The 10,113-nt window shown below is 55.3% G+C and overlaps 1 protein-coding gene across 2 annotated transcripts in view; it reads left to right on the top strand.

Annotated features, from left to right (window-relative positions):
- The first annotated feature begins 4,113 nt into the window (after positions 1-4,113).
- Positions 4,114-10,113, top strand: part of LOC120871245 (SEC14-like protein 4) — a 32,212-nt gene continuing 26,212 nt past the window's right edge. For both annotated transcript variants that reach the window (XM_040251061.1, XM_040251062.1), the window contains exons 1-6: positions 4,114-4,302; positions 6,540-6,615; positions 7,329-7,372; positions 8,352-8,411; positions 8,504-8,692; positions 9,012-9,107. In XM_040251061.1, coding sequence (XP_040106995.1) covers positions 4,141-4,302; positions 6,540-6,615; positions 7,329-7,372; positions 8,352-8,411; positions 8,504-8,692; positions 9,012-9,107 — 627 coding nt within the window. In that variant the 5' untranslated portion in view covers positions 4,114-4,140. The remainder of the gene's footprint in view (positions 4,303-6,539; positions 6,616-7,328; positions 7,373-8,351; positions 8,412-8,503; positions 8,693-9,011; positions 9,108-10,113) is intronic.

Below are 10,113 nucleotides of genomic sequence, written 5' to 3'. Positions count from 1 at the left end.
ACATGCTGAAGCCCTTTGTGGTTGAAGGACTCCTGGGAGGTCCCAAGAGCTAGAAGATCGTGTGGGTATATGTGTGTGTGTGCATGAGAGTGACAGGGAGGTGGGGAGCACTTAGCAGGCCCTGGATCCAGGCTAAGGGTTCCTCGCGCAATCTCATTAGTCCTCACAGTAACCCTTTGAGATAGGCGCAGTCGCCGTCCCATCTACGCATGTGAGACTGACATTCTGAGAACAGAAAGGAATTGCTTGAGATTTACGTTGCAGGATGAATCAGACCCTGTACTAAACCATCTCCCCAGGAGCCCCAACCCTTTCCACAGCCAGTGTCTGTTCACCCGCTCCCTGCCGGCTCCCTCTCCCCCACTGACCTCTGCAGGGTGCCTCATCCTCTGCTTGCGCTCCAAACCTCCCTCAGTCCTGGATTTCCCCCTCCCATCCTAGGGTTCAGTTTAATTGTGCAACAAAATGGTAATTATTAGCTGTCGGTTGTGCACCCCAGCCTTGAGCTGGTCCTGAGCAGGTCAGCAAGATGGCCCAGGCCCTGCTGGAGCTCACGTCCAGAGAGCAGCCATGCACGTCAAGTATGATCAATCAGGGTGGGGATCTGTCAGCTCCAGCCACCTGCCTCCCTCAGCCTCCCCAAGGGGACAAAGGCCTTTCCTTAGGTCTCTAACCAGGAGACAGCCGCCAGATGTGGAAGGCAGAAATTGCAGCCAGGAGACTCTTGGAGACCTGTTTGTGCCAGGCTCCAAACCAAGTGTTTATATATCTTATCCGAATATTTACAGCATCCTAGCTTTAGAGACCAAAGTTCAGAGGTTAAATGACCTACCCAAGGTCACACAGCTACATAGTGCCAGGGTCAGAATTCAAAGCCAGGTAAGTCAGCCCGATCAATCACTCAACCTCCCTGGGCTTGAATCACTCTTCCTCCTGGAGTGAGCTTCTGGTCCAAGCAGGGTAGGAAGGAATGAGGGTGACCAACTGTTTCAGTTTCCTGGGGTCGACCTGGTTTTAGCCCTGAAAGTTCCCACACTGCAGGAAACGCCTCAGTCCTGGGCAACCAGGACTTCTGGTCAGCATGGGACCAGTTTGACCCCACCAACCACCTGGGGCTACTGCCTGCACCCTCATAGTGTTCCTTGCAGCAAGAGATTAGCACACTCTCGGAGTCTTTATTTTATTCATAAGGAGACATATAAGCGAAAATAGATAAAACTGACAATAGCTAGGTATATTTTCAGGAAATGCTGTAACTGACTCCACACTTATTAGAGAATTTTCCCTCCTTTTATTAATCAGAGAGAGATGTGACTTAGTGCAATATTATAACTTTCTGGCTCATGGAACCCCGTAATTCTATTTCCCTGGAACCCTAAGGGCCTAGAAATGCCAATAATAATCTGATATATTATTTCATTATTTATTATTATGAATATTGGCACTTTTAGGCCCTTTAGGGGATCCAAGGAGAACAAATCTGGCTGTTAGCAGATGCTAATAACATAAAGTACTTTATTAGCTTTTATCATCTGCCTGGTTTGTTTTAAAATCAGTATAGTTATTAACTCACATATTAACATAATTAACATTTTGATAATGAGGAGTGGCCAGATACTGAGCAACCACCCTGTGTCCAGCACTGTACCATGTGGGAACACGCTCAATACCCTTTGCTGCCCTGAGAAGGCAATGGAGACACAGAGAAGCTGAGCCGCCAGCCCAGGGTCACCCAGTCAGCCAACCGTAGAGGCAGGACGCAAACCCAGGTCAGTCAGCTGCCAAGCTGGTGCTCGCAGCCCCCAGACCTTCAGCGCCATTCCAGTTGGCCACCTCAGCCTCAGGACTGAGGGCTCTTCCAGGGTTGAAAAAGTAGGAGGTCTCCAAGCGGCCCTGCAAGGGGGCCGCCTTCAGGAACCGGGGTGCTCCTGCTACACCTGGACAGCAGAGGGAGCCCTGGGACCACGGTTAGTCTTGGCGGGCTCTCTGTTCCTGGCCAGTGGGGGCGACCAGGCCTCTGTAGGCCGGACTCACGAAAGCCAGGGAGGGATCAAGGCTGCCCCAGGGGGAGATTCAGCGAAAGCACTTGTTCCTCTCTGTTACGGGTTGAACTGTATCCCCTGAAAAGACATGCTGAAGTCCTACCTCTCAGTTCCCTATGATTGGCATTTGGAAATAGGGTCTTTGTACATATAATCAAGCAAAGACGAGGTCCTCGGTGTGGACCCTAATCCAATATGGCTGGTGTCCTGGTGAGACGGGAAGTGTCATGAGAACACACGTGGACACCCAGGGACCGCGCCACACGGAGACGGGCAGAGGCTGGCATGATACAGCTACCAACCTCGGAACGCCAAGGGTGACGGCCACCTCCGGAACCTAAGAGGCAATGAAGGATTCTCCCGGAGTTTCAGAGGGAACGTGGCACCTCGATTTCAGACTTCTAGCCTCCAGATCTGTGAAAGAATAAACTCCTGTTGTTTGAAGCCACCCAGTCTGTTGGGACTTTGTTAAGGCAGCCCCGGGACAGTAACACGCTGCCCCGGGTCAGGACTCTGCCCCTCACCTGGGCCCCTCTTTCGTCCCTCCCTCAGGCTCGCCCCTAAGAGCCACCCTCCGTCTGTAGCCAGAGGCCGTCCTCCGCTCCGAGCGCCGGCCCCCCCCCCCCCCCCCGCCCCCCCCCCCCCCCCCCAAAGGTCCCTGCATCCCCTTCACGAGAAACCAGGCAGCCGCATGCCTCTGGGGCTTCGCACATGCTGTTCCTGTGGCGTAAAGACCCCTTCCCTTTGCAGGCCTCACACTGTTACGTGTTTTCAAAGCACGCTCTGCCTTCTCTCTCGGGGCACCCTTCTCTGACAACCCAGCCCCCAGGCAGGTTCGGGGCCTCCAGGCTGCACATCTCAGCTCGGCTAGCCCAGGGTCAGAGCCATGGGTCTGCCTGTCTGCGAGGCCCCTCCAGGTCAGGGCCTGGGTCTTATGGACACAGTCAGCTTCCGGTGGCCAGGCCAGTGCCTGGCACACAGTCAGCTCTTAATAAATGTTGAAAGGCAGAGGAAAGGGTCCAGTGGATTCCACGCTTCCATGGCAGGGGCGTGGGTGCATATCTTAGGGGGACTTAAGATCCTGCAGGCTGCATGGTCGAGAAAAAGGAAAATAGAAAAATGGGAAGGACGAGAAGAAAGAAGAAAGGAAGGAGGGAGAAGGTGAAAAAGAGGGAGTGAAAATAGGGCAGCAGGAAGACAGGGAGCTATTTCACCCTTGAGTGCCTACTTCACACCTGTCCTAACTGACCTGGTCCCTTATCCCTGCGGAGGGTAACACCTTAGCCAAGGCACACGAGTTCAGGGGTGGTTCCATTAGCAGAGAACTTATGTGACCCTGGGGTGGGCCCAGTCAGGGGGCAGGTTGAGGCACCAGAGACCCATATAAGAGCCAAAAAGGGAGAGGCGGCCCCTTCCAGCTTCCCTTGCCATCACTTCTTTGGCAAGCTCTTATTGAGCACCCACTGTGTACACTGTGGGAGTGCTTGTCTCAGACAAGTACCTACTGCGTGCAGGTCCCGTGCACACATGAGCCCCCCGTGTCCTGGTTTTGGGCTCTGGCTTTCTTCTTGTCCGGAGCTGGGGCAGCTGACTAGCCAGGAGCCCCTGTCACCGCTCACTGGAGGCCAGGTGTGACCCAGCTCCCGCTGACACACCCACCTGCTGGGTCTGGGCCTGGGGAGTTCTCTCCTCACCCCTGAAGCCTCGTGCCCTCAAGGCTGTGATGAGTCATGGGCAGTTGCTCCAGACACATGGGATGGCCACTGGAGTCTGGGACACACAGTGAGGTTCCAGGCCTCTGTCGGGGCTGAGTGGTGGCCTTCGTGGCTCAAGGAGGCTTCTGCTGGGAACACAGGAGCCGGGGGTGGGGGCTGGGAGGCAGGGTGGAGAGCAGCCCCTGTGTGCGTAACGACAGGTGGCGTCACCTTTCAACATGCTGTGGGGCAAGCTTCCTTGCCCTTGTTTCACAGAGGAGGATGTGAATCCCGGCCAGTCAGGTCAAGGGTCAGTGCCCTAGGCACCTGGCAAGGAATGACCTCGGCCAGGAAGAGAGGACAGGCCTGGCAGGAAGGGGTGGGGCTTCTGGGCAGGGGTAGGCATGGGCGTAGCTACCAGCTCAGCAGAAAACAGGAGGGCCTGCAGAGAGACACACAGTGGGGCCTGCACCCAGGACCAGGGAGCCGGACCCCACACCGCTGTGGGCAGCATGAGTGGGCAAGTGGGTGACCTGAGCCCCTCGCAGGAGAGGGCACTGGCCCAGGTGAGTGTGGCAGGGGGTGGGGGAGGGGAGGGTCCTACACTGGCCTCAGTTTCCCCTAATGCCCCAGGGGCCCCTGAGGTCCCTCTGAGCTCTGTAGCCCCAGGTCTCTTCCCAACTCTGAGGGTCTTGGAGACCAGTGTCTACACTAGCGCTATCCAATAGAGACATGAAATGAACCGCAAATGCAGGCTACCTATGACACTTCACAGTTTCTAGCAGCCACATGAAAAAAGGGAAAAGAAGCAAGTGAAATCAATTTTGATAATATATTTTGCTCATTTACTTTTGGCCGGATTGTAGGATCTTAGTTGCCGGACCAGGAACTGGGCCTGGGCCTCGGCAGTGAAAGCCGTGTCCCAACCACTGGACTGCCGGGGAATTCCCTAGAATATATTTAATCCAATAGAGCCAAGTTGTTGTCATTGCAACAACGATATGTAATCAGTTGCAACAACCTGTAATCAATATAAAAAGGGTTGCTGAGATTTTTTTGGTACTAAGTCTTTAGAATCCTGCGTGCATCTCATCCTCACGGCAGATCTCGGTTTAGACTGGCCACATCTCAGACATTAGTGGCCACCCTATTGGGCCCCATAGGTGAGTGCTGCAGGGGTGGCAGGTCCCAGCCTTAGATATGACCTGGGGGACGCAGGAGCGGGCACACGTTCTTTCTAGCTCGTTGGGGTCTTTTCCTCGTGCCTGAAAACGGCAAGTGAGGGCTCCAGGCACAGTCGCTCATCTCAGTAGCATGGAGAGAGGCCCTGAATCCTGCCTTCGAAGAATTCTACATCTGAAAGAGGGCAGATTCCAGCTAGGCTGGGAGAATAAGTCCTGTTACAAGACAACTAGGGTCGAGGATTAGGTCCAGGGGCCTCTCTGGCCGTCCCGAGGTTGGGACTCGTTGCTTTCACCGCCAAGGGCCTGGGTTAGATCCCTGGTCCGGGAATGAGGATCTCACAAGCCCCGTGGCTCAGCCAAAATAAACAAACAGAATTCGGTCCAGATCTTGGCAGAGCGGGTCATGTGAGCCTCAGATTCCTCCCTTGGCGGGGGAACGGGTGTACTAGCGGTATCGCCTCAGGATGAATCAAGTGATTAGCTCAGGGCCAAACGCTCCCTTGTGCTTCTTTCTTTCTTTAAATATGTGTTTTAAAAAAAAATTCTCCATTTATTTGGCTGCGTCGGTTCTTAGCTGTGGCATGCTCGGTCTTTGTTGCAGCATTTGAGATCTCATTCTCTGACCAGGGATCAAACCCAAGTCCCCTGCGCTGGGAGCTTGCAGTCTTATCCACTGGACCACGAGGGAAACCCCTTCCTTGTGTTTCTGAGGACAGAGGTTATCAGCTCATTTGGGGCTGGGGGGCCCAGAGCTAGTTCTTTGACCCTCCTACTTGAAGTCGAAGGAGACTGAAATGCAGGAAGAGGAGAATGACTCAGGCCAGACGGCACTGGGACTGCTGAGTCCTGGTCCAGGTCCATGAGTCCCGAGAGTTGGTTATGTCTCAGAGTCAGTGACCTCAGCCCCTGGAGAGGGCTGAGGCCCAGCTAAACTGCCCCAGCACCTCCTGGGGCCTGTCTGCAGAGGGTCTTCTCAGGCTAGGTGGAGTCACCCCTCATTCAGGCCTGGATGATGGGATCTGGATCAAACACATGATTTGCCTCTTGCTGTGTGGCTCTGGGAAAATCGCTCTACCTCCCTGAGCCTAGATTCCATGTCACTTACCCTCCCACCTGAATTGACCTGGGGGCTCCCTGAGGGTGGAAAGCTGGGCCCTTAAGAGGACCCACCGTGCCCCCATGGGTATAAGGGAAGTGTCAGCCCTATAAATCTCATTTATTCCACATTTCAGGGAATTCCCAGGCAGGTCCAGAGGTTGAGACTCTGCAGTTTCACTACTGAGGGCCTGGGTTCAATCCCTGGTTGGGAACTACGATGCCACGAGCCACATGGTGCAGCCAAAATAAAAAAGGAAAAGAGAAAAAAAAAAAATCTACACCTCATCCTCTCTTTGGGCAACTGGTTCATCATTATTATGCATTTCCCAAAGGGAGGAAGGGAACTGTTGTGACTTGGTCCAGGCCTCGGCTCCCCCAGCATGGGTGGGCCCCCTCTGCTCAGACAGCCTGTTTCCCACGGGCAGGCGGGCTCTGCAGGCCTGTGGCACTGGCCTGTCCCCTGCAGCCGTGGGGCACTGCGGAGCCCTGCCCAGCTGGGTCTCTCCCTGCTCTGCCCTCAGTTCCGGGAGAATGTGCAGGATATCCTGGCCGTCCTGCCCAGCACCGACGACTACTTCCTGCTCCGCTGGCTTCGAGGTGAGCATGGACGGTAATATGGGATGAAGGTCAAGGGCATACGAGGTCTGTCTTGTGTCACAAGTTGCCCCAAATCTCAGGCATTGGAAGCAACCACAAATATGTATTATCTGTGTACACAGCTTCTGTGTACAATTTTAATTTCTTTTGTTTATTTAAACAAAACTTCATTGGCATCCTCAATGATATTTGAGAGTGGAAGAGGCTCTTGATTTACATAATTCCTGGCTCTGTGATTCCACCAGATATGGAGGCTCTGATCTCTTCATGCTTTTGGAGCATTAGGAAAAGAACCCTGGGCACAACAGGGTCCCTAGGGCCCTGGCAGTGGCCTTGGGTGTGGCAGGGACTCCACGTGCTATTTTTCTGGACACCTTGTCTTCCTAGCTTCCTCTTGGGTAGTGCCTTCTTTCTCTACCTGCCACCACCAAGGCCCACCCAGGGGCACACCCACTGCCATCAGCCCAGGGAATCAGGGAGGCAAGAGGTAAGGGGGCCGGGGAGCCCTCCCAGCCCCCTGGGTAGCCACAGCCTGACCGTTCCAAGGCAGCCCCCAGCACTGGGCATCCAGAGCCTTCTTCCCTGAGCTACTGGACTCCTCCCAGCACCTCTGAGTGGACAGTAACCCAGAGGCCAGTAACCCACCGAGGGGCCCAAGCTAGGACTCACTGCCCCCAGGAGTCCACAACCACCATCCTATCTCCTCCTTGCAGCTCGGAGCTTTGACCTGAAGAAATCAGAGGACATGCTACGGAAGGTGAGGGCAACACCTGCCGGCTCCGTTTCCTGCCCTTTGTGGCATCTTAGCTCGTGGGCCAGGGATTGAACACGGGCCTTCAGCCACGAAAGCCCGGAGTCCTAACCACTGGACTGCCAGGAATTCCCTGTCTTTCCTTCTTTCCATCCTTCTTCCTTCCTGTTTCTTTTCCTCTTTCCTTCCTTCCTTACTTTTTGCAACGACCATCTATTGCACCTCAAAGGTGAGCCTCGCTGGTTTTCGCCCTTGGGAGAGTGCAGTGGTGGAAAGAGAGAGAAAAGAAACCAGATAAATAAATAGACAAGTCAATTCCTGAGAGTGGAAATTGCAACCAAGACAGTAAGGCAGAAGGAAGTGAGGGAGGGCAGGAAGGCCTTCCTTGCTGAAGGGCGATGTGTTGGCTCCGGCACGAATGCCCAAAAGGAGGCAGCCATGGGACAATGGGAGACAGAGGGCAGGGCCGTGCAAAGGCCCTGAGGTGCGGGGGAGCTGGAGTAACCCAGGCACCCAGGAGGTCATGCCTCAGAGAGAAAGGGGAGAGATGCAGCTGAGTGGGTGGCCCAGGCCCATCCCCGGGGACCCAGAAGGCCACCTAGGGAGTCTAAGCTTTTAACTAAGGGTGACTGGGAGCTGGGATTAGAGTTAGGGTTAGTCTGACCCTGCTTGTGGGACTCCCTGGGAAGCCATGTGGGGACTGGAGCCTGGGGACCAGGAGGGATGACTCAGGGAGAGGCAGCTATGGATGCCAGGCTTCACATGGTCCTTTCTGAGTCTTTCCATCCTCATCCGTGTCAGACCCTGTCTCCTCCGTCCCCCTCACGTCCCCACTCTCAGTTCTGGGTCCGTGGAGCCCGGGATGCCCTGGCAGGCCCTCAGCGGTTGCGGGCAGCGGGGCCTGGCCTGGCGTCCCTGGGTCCCTGCGGACCCTTTGGCTCGGGAGGGGTCTTTAGCTGTGCAACCTCCGCCCCCCTGTCTCTAGCATGTGAAGTTCCGGAAGCAACAAGATCTGGACAACATCCTCGCGTGGCAGCCCTCAGAGGTGAGCCCCCGGTGCCCTGCCAGCCCCAGAGCCCGGCTCTCCGTCAAACCCGCTCCCACCGCCCAGCCCTGCTCTCTCGTGCATCTATCCAGGTGGTCAGGCTGTACGAGGCCAGTGGCTTCTGCGGCCACGACAGGGAGGGCAGCCCCGTCTGGTACCACATCATCAGAGGCCTGGATCTCAAAGGCCTCCTCCTCTCCGTCTCCAAACAAGAGATGCTCAGATTCAACTTCTGGAGCCTGGAGCTGCTCCTGCGAGACTGTGAGCAGCAGAGCCAGGAGGTGGGGATCCCAGGGCCCTTCCCAGCCCCCTGGGCCACCGAAATCTGGCCCCCTCCAAGGCAGCCCCCAGCATGGGGCACCTGCCTCCCGGAGCTCCTCGGCTCCTCCCAGCACCTCTGAGTGGACACGGTTTGGGTGACCTGCCTTCCCAGGGGCAGAGGAGGGGAGAGTGCCCATCGGGACAGCCCTGTCTGCCTGCACCTGGCTTCCTGGCATGAAACCTCCACGCCAGGTGGAACCAGGATAAGCCGGGCCCAGCCCTACCTCCTGTGGGGGCACAGGCCCTCCTGGGGTCTCACCTCTCAGCATTCCCTTGCAGTTGGGGAAGAAAGTGGAGAAAATCTCGACTGTTTTTGATTTCGAGGGGCTGAGCCTGAGGCATCTGTGGAAGCCAGGAGTGGAGCTTGTCCAGGAGGTGAGGGCACCCCACCCAGGGGGCCAGGTGTCCCCTCGCCTGGGTCTCTGTCCCCCGCTTGCTGGCGTGGGCTGTGTGTGGGGAGGTTCTCTAACTCCACCCACAGGTTTGCGGCTCCTTTTTTTTCTTTTTAAAATATTTACGTATTTATTTATTTTGGCTGTCAGATCTTCTCCGTGGCGCACAGACTTCTCTCTAGTCGAGGCTTGTGGGATCTTAGTTCCCTGACCAGGGATCCAGCTCATGCTCCCTCCAGTGGAAGGTGGATTCTTGACCCACTGGACCACCAGGGAAGACCCTGCAGGGATCCTTTCAAACCTGAAGTGTCTTACGGCTGTGCCAAGCCACAGCCATCACCCCAATATCACCACCGCACGTCCGGGAGGTCACAGCAACAGGGCCTGGTCCCCAGCCCGGTCAGGGTCCCCGTGGGTGTCCCTTCCCCTCTTATACTTCCTCCCCGCTCACCTCTCTCTTAACTGGGAGGGGGCTGGGAGCAAGTCATCTTCGGGGGTCCTGAGGAAGGAAGGGAGACCCTGATAAGATCTGCCTCCCCCGGGGCAGCTAGCCTGCCTTTTCTTTCTGCTCAATCCAGGATAGCAGAGAACCTAAAAATTTTAACATTTCAAGAACCACCACGAGCGACTTCCCTGGCAGTCCAGTGGTTAAGATTCCACGCTTCCAGTGCAAGGAGCGCAGGTTCAATCCCTGGTTGGGAAACTAATCCCATAAGCTGTGTGACGAGGTCTGAAAAAAAAAAAAAAAAAAAAGAAACCACCAGGAAAACATAGTAAATTGAGAACACCAGACTCAAAAGGCCACATATATTCCCTTGATATGAAATATCCAGATTAGGTAAATCCATCAGAGACAGAAAGCACGCTGGTAGTCGACCAGGGCTGCAGGGAGTGGGGAAGGGGTGACTGCTAATAGTATGGGGTTTCTTCTGGCGTGGTGAGAATATTCTGCAACCAGACAGTGCTGATGGTTGTGCAGCTTGGTGCAT

This window comes from Oryx dammah, unplaced genomic scaffold, assembly GCF_014754425.2.
Source record: "Oryx dammah isolate SB20612 unplaced genomic scaffold, SCBI_Odam_1.1 HiC_scaffold_12, whole genome shotgun sequence".
NCBI classification, from domain to species: domain Eukaryota; kingdom Metazoa; phylum Chordata; class Mammalia; order Artiodactyla; family Bovidae; genus Oryx; species Oryx dammah.
Note: the sequence above shows the minus strand (reverse complement) of the source record. Positions and strands in the feature narration are given on the sequence as shown.